At 46.7% G+C, this 19324-nt stretch overlaps 1 protein-coding gene across 1 annotated transcript in view; it reads left to right on the top strand.

Moving 5' to 3' along the window:
• Window positions 1-19324, top strand: part of LOC139392681 (apoptotic protease-activating factor 1-like) — a 72391-nt gene that overhangs the window by 4209 nt on the left and 48858 nt on the right. Inside the window, exons 5-21 of the mRNA XM_071140845.1 lie at window positions 252-453; window positions 647-759; window positions 936-1067; window positions 8296-8534; window positions 8923-9090; window positions 9793-9924; window positions 10578-10691; window positions 11141-11325; window positions 11695-11821; window positions 11930-12055; window positions 12238-12378; window positions 12538-12663; window positions 12840-12992; window positions 15429-15557; window positions 15682-15807; window positions 15968-16087; window positions 16242-16367. Coding sequence (XP_070996946.1) covers window positions 252-453; window positions 647-759; window positions 936-1067; window positions 8296-8534; window positions 8923-9090; window positions 9793-9924; window positions 10578-10691; window positions 11141-11325; window positions 11695-11821; window positions 11930-12055; window positions 12238-12378; window positions 12538-12663; window positions 12840-12992; window positions 15429-15557; window positions 15682-15807; window positions 15968-16087; window positions 16242-16367 — 2459 coding nt within the window. The remainder of the gene's footprint in view (window positions 1-251; window positions 454-646; window positions 760-935; window positions 1068-8295; window positions 8535-8922; window positions 9091-9792; window positions 9925-10577; window positions 10692-11140; window positions 11326-11694; window positions 11822-11929; window positions 12056-12237; window positions 12379-12537; window positions 12664-12839; window positions 12993-15428; window positions 15558-15681; window positions 15808-15967; window positions 16088-16241; window positions 16368-19324) is intronic.

Raw genomic sequence — 19324 nt, 5'->3', positions numbered from 1 at the left:
TCTGTCTGTCTCTATCTGTCTGTCTCTGTCTGTCTGTGTCTGTCTGTCTGTGTCTCTGTGTCTCTGCCTCACCATCTCTCTCTCTCTCTGACCATCTTTCTCTCTGTTTTCTCTGTTTATCACATTGGTCTCTTGACTGTACTCTCTCTCCATCTGTCTCTCTCTCCCTGTCTTTCTCTCTCTCTCTGACCTGACACACACGCACACACACTCACTCACACTGGTCCTCCTGACACCCCCCCCCCCCCCAGAGTGTTTTCCGGGAGGAGTCCACTGGCTGTCCGTAGGCCAGCTGGACCGGTCTGACCTGCTGGTTAGGATCCAGTCACTGTGTTTCCGTCTGGAGCAGCAGAGCCAGGAGAAAGACCCCTCGTCCTCCCTCCACCGGCCTCCTGGCTCTCTGGAGGAGGCCAAGGAGCGACTACGCTTCCTCATGCTCCGTCGTTACCCCAGGTCAGTCCCCCAGGGTTGATGTGGACTGGTAGCCAACTTTTCAACTTGGTCCATTTCTCCTAAATGGTGGCTGTTAATGATGAGTAGAACGTTCAGTTGAAACTCAGAAGTTTCAGCTCTGGAGTGAATTATTGTATGCTATTAATTCCATTCCAATTCCTGTCAATTGAATTAGATGTGTGTGTGTGTGCAGGTCGTTGCTGATACTGGATGACATCTGGGACAGCTCGGTGCTCAAGGCCTTTGACATCCAGTGTCGAGTACTGCTCACCACCCGAGACAGAAGCCTAGCCGACTGTGTCAGCGGTGTGTATGAGTAATAGCACTGATACTAATACTAACATTACTACAGTACTACTGAAAAGGATGACTTAATTTATAGAACACTTCTCAAACATTACACTCAATGCACCTGCATATGTGCACCTGCATATGTGTGTGTGTGTGTGCGCACTCATGCGTGTATGTGTGTGTGTGTCCAGGTTCTAAGTCTGAGGTGGCAGTGGAGAGTGGTCTGGAGGAGGATCAGGCCTTGGAGATCCTCGCCCTGTATGTCAACGGGAAACCCCAGAGACTCCCAGAACAGGCCCGCAGCATTGTCAGAGAGTGCAAAGGTACACACACACCATATGGAACTATAGTGTCAACAGAAATTGTATTTGAATTAAATTAAAATTCCTTTCAAGGTTTACAATAAAATGTCAATTTACTTCACATATTCAAGAGAAATACAGTATTACATTTTCATATGAAGGATTTGGGAAGCATTATGTAGTGCCCAAGAACATTGATAGAAATAATGAACAGATCATAAATAGAGAACAAGCTAATTAAACATCAAATAAAACAGCAACGTGGCATACTGTAATAGTATGGATAGAATGTAGTACATTATACAACGGGTGGGTCTAATCCTGAATGCTGATTGGTTAAAACCACATTCCAGCCGGTGTCTATTCCACAAGTTGCCACCGTTTAAAGTGACTATGCATAAATAATAAACAACGGGGGGGGGGGGGGGGGGGGGACGACAATGTAAATAGTCCGGGTGGCCATTTGATTAATTGTTCAGCAGTCTTATAGCTTGGGGGTAGAAGCTTTTAAGGAGGCTTTTGGTGTTAGACTTGGCTCTCCGGTACTGCTTGCTGTGCATTTTTGGGCTTTCCTCTGACACTGCCTAGTATATAGGTCCAGGATGGCAGGAAGCTTGGCCCCAGTGATGTACTGGGCCGTATGCACTACCCTCTGTAGCGCCTTACGATCAGATGCCGAGCAGTTACCATACCAGGCGGTGACGCAACTGGTCAGGATGCTCTCGATGGTGCAGCTGTAAAACTTTTTGAGTATCTGGGGACCCATGCCAAATATTTTCAGTCTCCTGAGGGGGAAAAGGTGTTGTCATGCCCTCTTCACAACTGCTTTGGTGTGTTTGGACCATGATAGCTCGTTGGTGATGTGAACACCAAGTAACTTGAAACTCTCGACTCTCTCCACTTCAGCCCGTTGATGTTAATGGGGGTCTGTTCGGCCTGCCTTTTCCTGTAGTCCATGATCAGCTTCTTTGTCTTGCCCACATTGAGGGAGAGGTTGTTGTCCTGGCACCACACTGCCAGGTCTCTGACCTCCTCCTTATAGGCTGTCTCATTGTTGTTGGTAATCAGGCCTACCACTGTTGTCGTCAGCAAACTTAATGATGGTATTGGAGTCGTGTTTGGCCACGCAGTCGTGGGTGAACAGGGAGTACAGGAGGGGACTAAGCACGCACCCCTGAGGGGCCCCAGTGTTGAGGATCAGCATGGCAGACATGTTGTTGCCTACCCTTACCACCCGGGGGCGGCCCGTCAGGATGTCCAGGATCCAGTTGCAGAGGGAAGTGTTTTGTCCCAGAGTCCTTAGCTTAGTGATGAGCTTTGTGGGTGCTATGGTGTTGAACGCTGACCTGTGAGTGAATAGCATTCTCACATAGGGGTTCCTTTTGTCCAGGTGCGAAAGGGCTGTGTGGAGTGCAATAGAGATTGCATCATCTGTGGACCCGTTGGGGCGAAATGCGAATTGGAGTGGGTCTAGGGTATCCAGGATGATGCTGTTGATGTGAGCCATGACCAGCCTTTCAAAGCACTTCATGGCTACAGACGTGAGTGCTTCGGGGCGGTAATCATTTGGGCAGGTTACTTTTGCTTCCTTGGGCACAGGGACTATGGTGGTCTGCTTGAAACATGTAGGTATTATAGACTCTGTTAGGGAGGGTTTGAAAATGTCAGTGAAGATAATCAGCTGGCATTACTTTTATGGATATGGTCAAACGAAATGGGGCTAGTTTGCAGTCTTTCCAGCTTTAGTTTTTAGTGATTGTGTTGTTCGCTCCTCTGTCCTGACAAGAGAGAGAAATTTCTATGCCAGTAGAAATCGTGCATCATTAGCTCATTGTTATGGATGTATCCAAGTAAATGTCACTAGAAAACAGCTTAAACAAACACAAATGCAGCTACTGTTGTTATTCTGGCTGCACTGTTTGACGTGACTGTAATTTAGCCGTAGTTAGCTAGCTAACAAGCAAGGGATAAGATCGTTGCCAGCCAGTATGGCTCTGGAACATTCAGAACGAACGACTGGGTCGCGTCTCTGGCAACCGAACCGATAGAACGAACGAACGACCAGCCGGCTTGGGTAGCAACCCTGGAAGGATGAAATGGCATGAATAAGGTAATCAAAATCAAGTTTTTAATAAAAATATGTAAATTGTTATTTGAATATGTTGGTAACCCGTTAATGCCCTCGAAGCCAGTGTTTGGAGGATTTAATGGCACGGTTTGCCGGCTCTTGACTTCGTTTCAGGCCTAACAACACCCATGCCAATATATCCTACAAACACCGGCTTCTCGGGCATTATCACTTAATTCTGATATTTAATAATGGTTCATGATAAATGAGTACAATGTGAGATGAGAAGGGAATCATTAATTATAGCTGGCACGGGGCAACTGATCCACACACTAACTCCATGTGCTTCTATTCAAAGCTCTTCCTTCTTTTTCGGCCCCCTTTTTTCTCTCTTTCTGTCATTCTTTCTTCTCTTCCTTGTGGAAGACCTTTCCATCTGGCTGCTCTTTCTATCTCAGTTTGAAGTTTGAAGTTATCCCATTGGCCTTCATTTTCTCCATTATCTGAGGAACAGAACCAGGATTTATGCCCTGAACACCTAATCTTACTGAATATTTATTTATTACATTGTAGGATTAACCAATTTGCATTACACATTTAATTATGGCAGCTATATGTAGGTACCTGCACTCTTACGGTTTGAAGGGTTTATCATTACTTGGAGAACTCTCTTAACGTAAGGAGCAGTGGACTGTACTTGTTCACAGCGAGCTAGTCATTATGAATAAGAATTTATTCTTAACCCTTTACACTTGTGGGAAATTTACCTTTATGGATAGGGCTAAATTGAAATGTTTCTAAAATAAGAAATATGAATAGCATGGTAGAAATTGAAATGGAACAATTAGGAGATTATGGGGAAATGATTTGATCAAAGTTGAGGACACAACAGTTCACCTGAAACAAGACTGAATCCAAACATTACACAGTTGATTTTATGTGCATTTTACATTTACTGTACCTTTCACATCATTTGTTATTAGCGAAATCTGGAAATACTCTGGATCCATCCAGTAGCATGATAAGAATATTCCTGGAAAAGGTGGGATACGTACAACATAAGACAAAACAATTACAAGGGTTTGAGTGACAGGACTAAGTGGCCACACACCTCTCCAAAGTGTGCACAGTTCCTAAGTCATTCCAATGCACGTTTATGACTCAAAGAAGAGTGTTCAAATATAAAGTGCTTTTTTTAGCTCTCCTAGTGGTGAGGAACTAGAGCAAGCAAATGTGTAGTTTTGTTTGGAACACAACCCTGCATCCCACTTTCACACAATTACTGTTTACGGACCATTTATAAATCGCAATCTGGGTCAGATGGGCATAAAATCTGCCATTTTGAACCCGTAAACGATCAAATCGTCCTGCCCCTGAACAAGGCAGTTAACCCACTGTTCCCCTGAACAAGGCAGTTAACCCACTGTTCCCCTGAACAAGGCAGTTAACCCACTGTTCCCCTGAACAAGGCAGTTAACCCACTGTTCCCCTGAACAAGGCAGTTAACCCACTGTTCCCCTGAACAAGGCAGTTAACCCACTGTTCCCCTGAACAAGGCAGTTAACCCACTGTTCCCCTGAACAAGGCAGTTAACCCACTGTTCCCCTGAACAAGGCAGTTAACCCACTGTTCCCCTGAACAAGGCAGTTAACCCACTGTTCCCCTGAACGAGGCAGTTAACCCACTGTTCCCCTGAACGAGGCAGTTAACCCACTGTTCCCCTGAACGAGGCAGTTAACCCACTGTTCCCCTGAACGAGGCAGTTAACCCACTGTTCCCCTGAACGAGGCAGTTAACCCACTGTTCCCCTGAACGAGGCAGTTAACCCACTGTTCCCCTGAACGAGGCAGTTAACCCACTGTTCCCCTGAACGAGGCAGTTAACCCACTGTTCCCCTGAACGAGGCAGTTAACCCACTGTTCCCCTGAACGAGGCAGTTAACCCACTGTTCCCCTGAACGAGGCAGTTAACCCACTGTTCCCCTGAACGAGGCAGTTAACCCACTGTTCCCCTGAACGAGGCAGTTAACCCACTGTTCCCCTGAACGAGGCAGTTAACCCACTGTTCCCCTGAACGAGGCAGTTAACCCACTGTTCCCCTGAACAAGGCAGTTAACCCACTGTTCCTAGGCCGTCATTGTAAATAAGAATTTGTTCTTAACTGACTTGCCTAGTTAAATAAAATAAAGTGTAAAGGGTTAACTGGCATACATGGTTAAATGAAGGTAAAAGTCTAGAAATGAAGAGGGTGAGACTCACCTGCTGTAAAATGGTCTCCCTCACGTAGCATCATTCAGGTCCATGTTTGGGTCTGGGGTCATCCTCACTCTCACTACCTGTATCTTCTTGCCTGTTGGGGCTCTTGGGTCTAACACATACACAGATATAACCCTTCTCAGCAGGGAATGAATTGGAAATTCAAACCACCAATTGAAATAATTCATAATGTAGCCTTTTCATGGTAATTTAACTTTGGGGACCTGCATGTCGAAAGACACATTGTCAAGGTAGTCCAATTAAACTCCACAAAATGCAAAACCCATGACGCAGGGTGGTTGGTTATATACACAGTTAAGATGAACAGTCACCATTACATACAATAATGTTACATATTTAAATCTGTGTGGACAGTTATTCCAAATCAACAGCCCATTTAAGGAGATGAGTTCGGTGGCACAATAAGGGATTTTAACTTACTACTGTAGCAACAAAGGGACATTCCTTCAGACATTCTCTTGTCTATCCATTGGTCTGAGGTACTGCGATTCCAAGCAGCGCAGAACTCGTTCAGTTCTCTGTCGACCCAGTATCTGAACGAGGAGTTACTCTGGTCCGACCACGTCCAGGTGTCTTTGAACAGGCCGATCCACATGCCTCTACCCCCGGCCACGTTACAGATCTCTTTGTTCTCAGTCTGGTTCCTCACACTGGCCAGGTCTGTATGGTGCTTCCTGCAGCTCCCTCCAGGTCTTTAGCTGTTGAACCATTAGGAAACGACCAGCTGGAGACTTAGTATGGGGACAAATGCAACCGGCAGAGTTTGGATCAGAGTTTGGATCAGAGTTTGGATCAGTCCCATTTGAATTGTTGTCAATTCATAAACCTTTGGAAATCAAGCTTGGAGTTGACAAGAAATTTGAAAGACAAATGTTGCGACCTTGATAACCCCACAGTAATCTGTTACTTGGTGAACTTGTGTATGTGATGTTAGTGTCCTCTGGTGTTACCAGGTTAGTGTGTTTTAACTACAATACATGTAGTATGTCACTCACCGTCGTAGCACACTGGAGGTAGTCGAGTAGTGCAGGGATAGTTGTGCCATTTTCCAGAATCATGCACGACACCACAATCTTCATTCAAATTACCTGACTGGCCTGTGTTCCAAAACACACTAAACTCAGTCTGTCCCTCACTATAGTGGTCTATGTCTGCCAGAGACCACTGCCACCTGAAATACTGTCCCTTCCTCAGTCCTATCCACACTGCGCCATCATAACCGCTGTCTATAGTCAAGTGGTTCACTCTGTTCATATCCTCCATGTTGCTTACGGTGGCCAGGTCCGTGTACTTCTCTCTGCAGTACCTCTGTGCTTCAGTCCAGTTTAGGGTCCCTTACATAGTGATACTGACAGGAGGATAGTGTGAAGAGCCCTGTGAAGAGGTGCATTGTCATCTCAAGTAACTGCCTCAAGGGCTGCAACATCAATAATATCTACCCTTCTACCCAGAGGCTGCAACATCATTAATATAGACCCTTCTACCCAGAGGCTGCAACATCAATAATATCTACCCTTCTACCCAGAGGCTGCAACATCATTAATATAGACCCTTCTACCCAGAGGCTGCAACATCAATAATATCTACCCTTCTACCCAGAGGCTGCAACATCAATAATATCTACCCTTCTACCCAGAGGCTGCAACATCAATAATATCTACCCTTCTACCCAGAGGCTGCAACATCATTAATATAGACCCTTCTACCCAGAGGCTGCAACATCATTAATATAGACCCTTCTACCCAGAGGCTGCAACATCAATAATGTCTACCCTTCTACCCAGAGGCTGCAACATCATTAATATAGACCCTTCTACCCAGAGGCTGCAACATCAATAATATCTACCCTTCTACCCAGAGGCTGCAACATCATTAATATAGACCCTTCTACCCAGAGGCTGCAACATCAATAATATCTACCCTTCTACCCAGAGGCTGCAACATCAATAATATAGACCCTTCTACCCAGAGGCTGCAACATCATTAATATAGACCCTTCTACCCAGAGGCTGCAACATCAATAATATCTACCCTTCTACCCAGAGGCTGCAACATCAATAATATAGACCCTTCTACCCAGAGGCTGTAACATCATTAATATAGACCCTTCTACCCAGAGGCTGCAATATCAATAGTCAATTTGATCATCTAAAAGTTCAGAGCAGAAGAAAATAGTATTACTATTTCTTAAACTACTAATGTTCACATTTGAACTCAATATCTAAAAGTATTGCACTTTAGCAGATTCAACTTCTCAAGGGCTTGATGGTTCATTGATTATTTGTGATAGTGTTGGGTTGGAACACAAATGTGCTGGCTGCAGATATGCAATCGTAAATACATTGTAATAAAATATATTTTAAATATCATAACAAAGACACTGACCTGAGAAAAACACAATCGGCACTTTCCTCTCCATGACAAAAGATTCCTAAAAAAATAAACCAATATTTTGAGCTAGCTGTCTTGACCTGGGTGTACTGTGGATTCTCTGCATTCAGCTGCACCTTTCTCTGTAGGGCAGGTGCTATTTCTCTGTCAGAACAATGGGTTTCACAAAACACATATTCATGTATTTTTATAGCTTTATTTGTATAGTGGTTATGTTCAGTTCTCTCTTACCAGCAGGACATCAGTCAAATGAGTATGAGTCTGTCAGCCTGTTTTGGTTTTTCTGTCAAAAAACTCAGTCAAATTAGCCTGAGCATAGACTTCGGAGAAAAGGAGCCCTTAATGCCCACTGAAATTTCTGTTAACCTTCAATGACTTGTAGAATTCCATTCTAAATCATGAAATAAATACAAATTCCATTTCTGTTACATCTCAACTCTTAAAAAACTATAAAACTCTTGGCACAATCAACCAGCCTACCTAAACCCCTCCTCTACCCTCCTCTCTTCCCCAGGCTCTCCCTTGGTGGTGTCTCTAATCGGGGCCCTGCTGCGGGAGTTCCCAGACCGCTGGGCCTACTACCTGCACACGCTTCAGCAGAAGAAGTTCAAGCGTATCCGTAAGTCGTCTTCGTATGACTACGATGCCCTTGACCAGGCCATGGCTGCCAGCATCCAGGTCCTGTCTGAGGAACACAGAGAGCGGTACATTGACCTCACCGTGCTGGAGAAGGACGTCAAAGTACCTGCCAAGGTCAGACTGGCCGGGGGGGATAATGGTTAGGCTTGGGTAGGTAAGGTTAAATTCGGCTAGGCTTGGTTAGGTCAGGTTAGGCTAAACTAAGCTAGGCTACAGTAGGTTAGGGTAAGGCTATCCCGCACCTTCAGCCGGAAAGTATTCACAACCCATGGAGACATTGTGAGCTGTCCTTATGGAAAGAAGGAGGGAATAAGATAATAAAAGACAAGGAAGCAGGTCATTGTCTCTTAATCGAAGCCTGTTCTTCCATCAAAGGAGACTGCGGGGGGGAGGACGACTCATAATAATGTCTTGAATAGCGTTCCAGCCATTACTATGAGCTAGTCCTCCCCAATTAAGGTGCCACCAACCTCCGGTGTCCTCCATGTTCCTCTGCCTGCAGGTTCTGTCGGTTCTGTGGGATCTAGAACCGGAGGAGGTGGAGGATGTTCTCCAGGACTTTGTGAACAAGTCCCTACTGTTCCGTGACTGTCACCACCGGCCCTACCTCTACTACCTCCACGACCTCCAGCTGGACTTCCTGGCTGAGATGAACCGCTCTGGTCTAGAGGTGGGTCTCATACACTCCAACCAGTGGAGGCTGCTGAGAGGAGGACGACTCATAATAATGTCCAGTATAGAGTGAATGGAATGGTATCAAACACTCCATTCCAGCCATTATTATGAGCCGTCCTCCCCTCAGCAGCCTCCACTGACTCCAACATACACACCTCTATCTTCATTTACATAGGGTTGTTATCTATGCTGGTGGCCATTTTGAAATGTATCTAAAGTTTGATGTTTGATAACTGTGTTGAAATTAATTCATATTTTCTGAAATCCAATATAAGGAAAAAATTGTAGAGAATCAATGTACATAGAACTTGGAAAACTAGACCGTCGCTTACAGAATGAATCAGTTAGACTCATGTCTTCTATGCCCTGCATTATTGGGACATCAATCTACTATAATTAAGCAATAAGGTCCGAGGGGTTTGTGATATATGGCCAATATACCACGGCTAAGGGCTGTGTCCAGGCTCTCCGTGTTGCGTCGTGCTTAAGAACCACCCTTCTCCGTGGTATATTGGCCATATATCACAAACCCCTTATTGCGATTATAAACTGGTTACCAATGTAATTAAAGCAGTAAAATAAATGTTTTGTCATATCTGTGCTATATGGGCTGTTATACCACGGCTGTCAGCCAATCAGCATTCAGGGCGTTAAAACCACCCAGTTTTATAATATGGTGTGTGTGTGTGTGTTCCAGAGCCTCCACACCAAGGTGGTGTGTCAGTACCAGCAGCGCTACAGCCAGGGTCCCCCCACCTCAGGAGATGAAGAGTGCCTTTACTGGTTCAGATTCCTCACCTACCACATGGCCAAGGCCAACCTCACACAGGTACGCGCGCGCACACACACAACCCACACATCTAAATCAACATTTTTGGGTCGCGTACACAGTTTAGCAGATGTTATAGCGGGTGCAGGGAAATGCTTGGGTTACTAACAGGTACACAAATAATCAAAAACTAAATCCAAATAACACTATCAGAGCTTGTGCTTAAGCTTGTTTGCGGATGTGTGAGAGAGAGCTGGTGTGAGTGTGTTTTGTGAGCGAGTCTTTTGCATCTTGCTACAGGAGATGGCGTGATGGCTGTTCAACAGTCTGATGGAGATAAAGGCACCACTCCGTATGATGGAGGCCTTCGCCAGACAAGCACAAGTCGCTAACTTATCTCTCTCTCTCTCTCTCTCTCTCTCTCTCTCTCTCTCTCTCTCCTTTCTCTCTTTCTCTCTCTCTCCTTTCTCTCCTTTCTCTCTCTCTCCTTTCTCTCTCTTTCTCTCTCTCTCCTTTCTCTCTCTTTCTCTCTCTCTCCTTTCTCTCTCTTTCTCTCTCTCTCCTTTCTCTCTCTCTCCTTTCTCTCTCTTTCTCTCTCTCTCCTTTCTCTCTCTTTCTCTCTCTCTCCTTTCTCTCTCCTTTCTCTCTCTCTCTCTCTCTCTCTCTCTCTCTCTCCTTTCTCTCTCTCTTTCTTTTTTTCCCCTCCCCCTTAGGAGTTGTGCTCTCTGATGTTCTCTCTGGACTGGGTCAGAACTAAAGCTCAGATTATGGGACCGGCTCATCTCATCAATGACTATGTGGAGTACGGAGCCATCCTGGACAAAGAGGTCAGGATTTGATCAACACCAAGTTCACTGAGGAAATTAGTGTACCCTGTTTTATCCTCATTTTATATGTTTTTCAGATCTTGTATTTGGTATCAATTCCTCATAAGTCAATGGTGGCCTAGCGGTTAAGAGCATTGGGCCAGTAATCAAAACGTCGCTGGTTTGAATTCCTGGGCCGACTAGGTGAAACATTTGTTAATGTGCCCTTGAGCAAGGCACTTAACCCTAATTGCTCCTGTAAGTCTCTCTGCATAAGAGCGTCTGCTAAATGACTACAATGTAGAAATGTCAATGCAAGAAACAGTTACTCGTTTCATGCCTGTGAATACAATTGTTGTGTTCCAATCTCTCCTTTCTCTCACTGTGTACCTGTTCAATTCCCCTCATGGTTTTGAAACACCCCGTTTGTCACATCCTCACTGTGAGTCTCTCTTTATGGTCCCCCCCAGAACAGCGAGGTGCGGGGCCACTTCCAGGAGTTCCTGTCTCTGAACGGCCACCAGTTGGAGCAGCGTCCGTTCCCTGACGTAGTGCAGCTGGCCCTGTCCCAGCCAGACTCCTCTGAGGTGTACCGCCAGGCCCTGCTGCAGGCGCAGGAGAGGGCCACCAGAGGGGGACTCTACCTTGACTGGGTGTCAGTAGTAGGCCCGTACACACTACTCACATGCTTATAAGCGTACTCACTACTTAATCGGGGTGTACAGTGTTGACCCCTAGCCCCCACCTCTTACTCCCTAGCCCTTATGCATTCCATTCCCCAGTCAACCATACCCTAACCATAGAGTTGGTTTTGTCTCGCAATTACCACAAAGCCTGTTTGAGCGTAGTGTCAGTGGCACTGCCCATGCTAAAACAGAAGCCATTGTAAATGCAAAGACGTACCCTCTATCCAACTCTATGACCATTACTCTACGTTTTAGTCTCATTCCCTGATGTTCTACTTCCTCTAACATCCCCTCATGCTCACGTTCTCTAAGTCATTTATGTTTGTGGTTTGTTCCAGGAACAAAAGTAGTCTGAAGAGCCTGTCTCGTCTGGTGGTCCAGCCCCACCAGGGATCCATCTACTCTGCCTGCTTCTCCCACGACGGCACCAAGATCGCCTCCTGTGGCTCCAGCAAGACACTGCGAGTAAGACACACACATTCTTTTGAAATAAATCTTCACCCACTGTATCTCCCACACATCTCTGTTTGTGTGAGTGGGTGTCCTCAAACTCTGCCCTGTGTGTGTCTCCAGGTGTTTAAGAGCACATCTGGGGAGAAGCTGCTGGAGATCCAGGCCCACGACGATGAGGTGCTCTGCTGCGCCTTCTCCCCGGATGACCGTCTCCTAGCAACCTGCTCCAGTGATAGGAAGGTCAAGGTATGGTGTGGAAGCCTCTGCCATTCAAACTTTGGACAGACTTCAGACAGACTTGCCTGACAACCCGACTTCGACAGACGGAAGTGGTTTGTCTGTCTCTAATCTGTGTAGTGTAAAAGGCTTGGAAAGTAAATAAAAGAGTTGTATATCTGTGTAACTACACTATCTGTGTTGTGTGCCAGGTTTGGAACGTGGAGCGTGGGACTCTGATGAGGGTGTTTGAGGAAGAACACGAGGAGCAGGTCAACCACTGTCAGTTCACCAACACACGCCGACGCCTCCTACTGGCCACCTGTTCCAACGACAAGTTCATGAACACCAAGGTGTGCCTGTGTGCGCGTGTGTGCGTGTGTGTGTGTGTGTGCCTGTCTGTTTTGTTAAACCATGAAGTAGGCCACATTTTTTTGCACTCTGGCTATAAGATAGATATATATCCCCCACACTATATATATATATATATATCTCCTACTCTCTCTCTCTAGCTGTGGAACATCAATAAACCCTCTTCCCAGAACACCATGTTTGGTCATTTGGAGCCTGTCAATCACTGCTGTTTCTCCCCTGATGACGCCTACCTCTCCACCTCTTCCAGCGACGGAACCCTGAAGGTGGGCGGGGCATAGTCACCACCTATGTGTTTATATTAGCAAATATAGATAAAGGTTTTTCATTTAGGTGTAGACTACTATTATGTATTTAACAACATTAATTGTACGTACCTGTGTATGTGTTTCTGTACATGCATGTGTGCGTGCCTACCTGTGTGCTTGCATGTGTGTTTCAGCTGTGGGAGGTGTCCTCGGCCAATGAGTGGAAGTCCATAGACGTGGCGGACATGTTCCCGGAGCAGAGAGAGCAGACGGAGGTCATGGTGAAGTGCAGCACCTGGTCAGCAGGCGGCAGGACCATCATCTGTGCTGCCAGGAACACAGTCTTTGTGAGTGTTGAAGAGCCAGCCCTCCCCTGCTGAGTGAGTAAGCCTCTGCTCTGCTCCGTCAGGCTGGCATGGGGCCGTGGCGTGGGCACAGGGACTGAGGGGTGGTCCCCTGGCTGAGCTCCATGACTCGGACCAGATTTGTTTAGCATGTTGCATCAGAGTAGGAGCTGGCTGAATGTTGAATGGACTTCGGTAACTTGCTATGGCTAACACTACACTGAACAAAAATAGAAACCCAACATGCAACAATTTCAAAGATTTTGCTGAGTTACAGTTCATAAAAGGAAATCGGTCAATTGAAATACATGTATTCGTTCCTAATCTATGGATTTCATATCATGCAGATATGTTGGTCACAGATACCTTAAAAAAATAAGTTGGGCCGTGGATTAGAAAACCAGTCAGTATCTGGTGTGACCACCATTTGCTTCATGCAGCGTGACACATCTCCTTCACGTAGAGTTGATCAGGCTGTTGATTGTGGCCTGGGGAATGTTGTGGCTGTGGACAACGAGCATGCAGATGAGCTTCCCTGAGACGGTTTCTGACAGTTTGTGCAGAAATTCTTCATTTATGCAAACCCACAGTTTCATCAGCTGTCCGGGTGGCTGGTCTCAGACGAAGAAGCCGGATGTGGAGGTCCTGGGCTGGTGTGGCTACACGTGGTCTGCGGTTGTGACGCCGGATGGACATACTTTCAAATTCACTAAAACAACGTTGGAGGCGGTTTATGGTAGAGAAATGAACATCCAATTCTCTGGCAACAGCTATGGTGGACATTCCTGTAGTCAGTACGCCAATTACACACTCCCTCAAAACTTGAGACATCTGTGGCATTGTGTTGTGTGACGTACTGTTGGACGTACTGCCAAATTATTTTTTTCGAGGTGGCTTATGGGAGAGAAATGAACATTAAATTCTCTGGCAACAGCTCTTGTGGACATTGCTGCAGTCAGCATGGCAATTGCACACTCCCTCAACTTGAGACATCTGTGGTATTAACGACATGACATAAATTGTGTAAAAACATTTCACCCCCTCTTGCCCTCAGAACAGCCTCCATTCGTCGGGGCATCGACTCTACAAAGCGTTCCACAGGGATGCTGGCCCATGCTGACTCCAATGCTTCCCACAGTTGTGTCAAGTTGGCTGGATGTCCTTTGGGTGGTGGATCTTTCTTGATAAAACTGTGATAAACCCAGCAGCGTTGTAGTTTTTGACACAAACCAGTGCGCCTGGCACCTACTACCATACTCCGATCCAAGGCACTTAAATATTTTGTCTTGCCCATTCACCCTCTGAATGGCACACATACACAATCCATTTCTCAATTGTCTCAAGGCTTAAAAATCCTTCTTTAACCTGCCTCCTCCCCTTCATCTACACTGATTGAAGTGGCATCAATAAAGTGACATCAATAAGTTTTTTTTTTTTTACCAGGATTCACCTGGTCGGTCTGTCATGGAAAGAGAAGGTCTTCATAATGTTTTGTATGCTGTGTCGACGCAGTGCATTGACAATCTGTCAAATTCTGTCAATATATTTGTGTTTAGCGGTATGTTCTTGTCTAGTAAACTGCTCCTAGAGCAATCTGTCCGTGAAGCAATGAGAATGCCCTGGACAACTTGTCTTTCATGTTTTGGTATTTGGGCCTGTCTGCCCATCAGAGGGTAGAAGCGTGTGTTCTGACTGAGAATGAAGCCGTCCCACTCCTGGGAAATGTAAAGGTCTCTGTGTCCGTGTCTGTTCTCTCCACTCCAGGAATCAGAGTGGCGTTGAATGTCAGAGTTGTCAGTTTGTAGGCTAGTATTGATAGAAGAATAGATAGCTTGATGGACTTTAAAAACAATTATGGCTCGTAGAAACAGCAGTTGGAACTCTTTTGTTTTCCACCTGAATCTCTGTTTTCTCTCCGTCTCTTTCCCTTTCTTTTCTTCGGTCTGCTTTTCCCTTCACAATCCCACACTTTGCCAAGTTGGAAGATATGGAAATCATCATCCATGGTTGAGATGCAGGTTGACATGTATTGTCATGAGTCTTGCCCTGGAGGCAGAACTGAGCCGGTTCCCGCTAGATGGGACAGCTGCAAAGTCAGAAAAATGAATGAAAACAAAACCTGCAGTTGAGACTTCACTTAGCAGCTTATCAGGCTGTTACCATATTGCTTCCATCTAATCCCATCCTGTCATGTCCTTTACAGTTCACATTACATTTGAGTCATTTAGCAAAGACTCCAGATCAATTTACAAATAGATCTCTACATGGTCTGACCTAACAACCAATGAGCCCTCCAAGGGGCCATCAAGAAGTGCCTAGAAAGTTATCACTGGCTTATGCATGGAAGCCATTTTGTGCCCCACATATTGGCAGTTGCACTAGAGAGTGATCACCAGCTATAACTATGGTGTAGTGACAGATCCCTCCTGCTGTTCCCAGGTGTTTGATGTAGAGACGGCGGCCATGTTGTTGGAGATCCGGACCAGTCGTCTGAGCACGGTGCAGTACTGTCACGCCTGCCCCAGCAGCAACCTGGTGGCCATCGCACTGTCACACTATGCTGTGGAGGTACACACACACACAGCCTGTTGACTATTACACTGTGCCATGTACACACATGGTGGCTATAGCCCTATCAAACTACTACACCATCATACAGCAGGATATGACATCATAGGTCTCTTCCCTCCAGCTGTGGGACATAGAGACCAGTAAGAAGATGGCTGACTGTAGTGGTCATCTGAGCTGGGTCCATGGAGTCCAGTTCTCCCCTGACGGATCTCTACTGCTCTCCTGTTCTGACGACCAGACCGTCAGGGTAAGTGTGTGTGTGTGTGTATTTGTGCGTCTGCCGTCTGTCTGTCAATAATTTGTCCAATCTGTCTTCATCAGTTAACCCTTCTCGTGACATATTGTACTTAACCATTTAACATTTTTAATGGCATAACATTTTTTTAATGCTGTGATGTGTGTGTCAGGTGTGGGAGACTAAAAAAGTCCACACCTCATCAGCTGTCTGTTTGAAGAGGGATTCTGACGTGCTCTTTAACAACGGTGACATTACCGTGGTCGCCGCCGACAACCGCAACAGACTGCAGGTGAGAGGGCTGGGCTGGACACACACACACACACAATGACGTCTTACAGATGTGACAGGTGTTAACCCAGCTGGCGTGTGTGTGTGTGTGTGTGTGTGTGTGTGTGTGTGTGTGTGTGTGTGTGTGTGTGTGTGTGTGTGTGTGTGTGTGTCAGGTGAGAAATGGGAGGACCGGAGCGGTGATGTTCCAGTCAGAGAACCAGGAGTCTCGTATCCGCTGCACTGCTATCTGCTCACAGACCTCAGCCGTGGGGCTGGGACGAGAGGATGGGACTATACAGGTACACACTTTTACCCTCACACATATACCAGAAAGCAAAAATCTTCAAGGACACAAAAGTAGGAAAATGCTTATGTATAATTTATGCTTAGCCCCTGCACTTTTGTCAAGTTATGAGGGAAAAGTGGCAGAAATGTAAAAGGCTTTTTGGCTGGAGAAGATAAAGACCAACTGAGCTGTAGGAAAGGCAGGAAGAGACATTCTTTCAGGTAAAGCTGGACACAATGTTACACCAAAACTAAGTTTGACAGTTTTACCACTGGTGCTGTCCTAGTAGCATTGTGACTACTGTGGTCTGCCTATGCTTGGAAGAGTTGGTCGAAGTGGTGTGTGTGTGTGTAAAAATCATGTTCACCTTGCTGGAGGAGGTGTTTCTCACGTCCACTAATGGCTGGTGACATTGTGCTGGAAACTTCTCTGTCTGGCCTGTCAACCCTGTCTCAGTCCTCCTGTACTGTACCCTGTACTGTACTCTCTGTCTGCCTGCCTGCCTGCCTATCCTGTCTCAGTCGTACCGTACCCAGCTCTCTCTTTCTCTTTCTCTCTCTCTCTCTGTCTGGCTTGTCAACCCTGTCTCAGTCGTACCGTTCCCAGCTCTCTCTGTCTGGCCTGTCAACCCTGTCTCAGTCGTACCGTACCCAGCTCTCTCTGTCTGGCCTGTCAACCCTGTCTCAGTCGTACTGTACCCAGCTCTCTCTGTCTGGCCTGTCAACCCTGTCTCAGTCGTACCGTACCCAGCTCTCTCTGTCTGGCCTGTCAACCCTGTCTCAGTCGTACCGTTCCCAGCTCTCTCTGTCTGGCCTGTCAACCCTGTCTGTCGTACCGTTCCCAGCTCTCTCTGTCTGGCCTGTCAACCCTGTCTCAGTCGTACCGTACCCAGCTCTCTCTGTCTGGCCTGTCAACCCTGTCTCAGTCGTACCGTACCCAGCTCTCTCTGTCTGGCCTGTCAACCCTGTCTGTCGTACCGTTCCCAGCTCTCTCTGTCTGGCCTGTCAACCCTGTCTGTCGTACCGTTCCCAGCTCTCTCTGTCTGGCCTGTCAACCCTGTCTGTCGTACCGTTCCCAGCTCTCTCTGTCTGGCCTGTCAACCCTGTCTCAGTCGTACCGTACCCAGCTCTCTCTGTCTGGCCTGTCAACCCTGTCTGTCGTACCGTTCCCAGCTCTCTCTGTCTGGCCTGTCAACCCTGTCTGTCGTACCGTTCCCAGCTCTCTCGGTCTGGCCTGTCAACCCTGTCTCAGTCGTACCGTACCCAGCTCTCTCTGTCTGGCCTGTCAACCCTGTCTCAGTCGTACCGTACCCAGCTCTCTCTGTCTGGCCTGTCAACCCTGTCTCAGTCGTACTGTACCCAGCTCTCTCTGTCTGGCCTGTCAACCCTGTCTCAGTCGTACCGTACCCAGCTCTCTCTGTCTGGCCTGTCAACCCTGTCTCAGTCGTACCGTACCCAGCTCTCTCTGTCTGGCCTGTCAACCCTGTCTCAGTCGTACCATTCCCAGCTCTCTCTGTCTGGCCTGTCAACCCTGTCTCAGTCGTACCGTACCCAGCTCTCTCTGTCTGGCCTGTCAACCCTGTCTCAGTCGTACTGTACCCAGCTCTCTCTGTCTGGCCTGTCAACCCTGTCTCAGTCGTACCGTACCCAGCTCTCTCTGTCTGGCCTGTCAACCCTGTCTCAGTCGTACCGTTCCCAGCTCTCTCTGTCTGGCCTGTCAACCCTGTCTGTCGTACCGTACCCAGCTCTCTCTCTGTCTTGCGCTCTCTCTCTGTCTTGCGCTCTGTGTGTGTGTGTGTGTGTGTGTGTGTGTGCCTGGCCTGTCAACCCTGTCTCAGTCCTACTGTACTGTACCATACCCAGCTCTCTGTCTGGCCTGTCAACCCTGTCTCAGTCCTACTGTACTGTACAATACCCAGCTCTGTCTCTCAATTCAATTAAATTCAAGGGGCTTTATTGACATGGGAAACATGTGTTAACATTGCCAAAGCAAGTGAGGTAGATAATATACAAAAGTGAAATAAACAATAAAAATGAACAGTAAACATTACACATACAGACGTTTCAAAACAATAAAGACATTACAAATGTCATATTATATATACACTGCTCAAAAAAATAAAGGGAACACTAAAATAACACATCCTAGATCTGAATGAATGAAATATTCTTATTAAATACTGTTTTCTTTACATAGTTGAATGTGCTGACAACAGAATCACACAAAAATTATCAATGGAAATCAAATTTATCAACCCATGGAGGTCTGGATTTGGAGTCACACTCAAAATTAAAGTGGAAAACCACACTACAGCCGGATCCAACTTTGATGTAAAGTCAAAATGAGGTTCAGTAGTGTGTGTGGCCTCCACGTGCCTGTATGACCTCCCTACAACACCTGGGCATGCTCCTGATGAGGTGGCGGATGGTCTTTTTTTATTTTACCTTTATTTAAATAGAACAAATTCTCATTTTCAATGACGGCCTAGGAACAGTGGGTTAACTGCCTGTTCAGGGGCAGAACGACAGATTTGTACCTTGTCAGCTTGGGATTTGAACTTGCAACCTTCCGGTTACTAGTCCAACACTCTAACCACTAGGCTACCCTGCCGCCCCGTCTCCTGAGGGATCTCCTCCCAGACCTGGACTAAAGCATCCGCCAACTCCTGGACAGTCTGTGGTGCAATGTGGCGTTGGTGGATGGAGCGAGACATGATGTCCCAGATGTGCTCAATTGGATTCAGGTCTGGGGAGCGGGCGGGCCAGTCCATAGCATCAATGCCTTCCTCTTGCAGGAACTGCTGACACACTCCAGCCACATGAGGTCTAGCATTGTCTTGCATTAGGAGGAACCCAGGGCCAACCGCACCAGCATATGGTCTCACAAGGGGTCTGAGGATCTCATCTCGGTACCTAATGGCAGTCAGGCTACCTCTGGCGAGCACATGGAGGGATGTGCGGCCCCCCAAAG

This window comes from Oncorhynchus clarkii, chromosome 33 (assembly GCF_045791955.1).
Source record: "Oncorhynchus clarkii lewisi isolate Uvic-CL-2024 chromosome 33, UVic_Ocla_1.0, whole genome shotgun sequence".
Classification (NCBI taxonomy): Eukaryota; Metazoa; Chordata; class Actinopteri; order Salmoniformes; family Salmonidae; genus Oncorhynchus; species Oncorhynchus clarkii.
The sequence above is the reverse complement of the archived record's forward strand: the minus strand, read 5'-3'. Positions and strand labels throughout refer to the sequence as shown.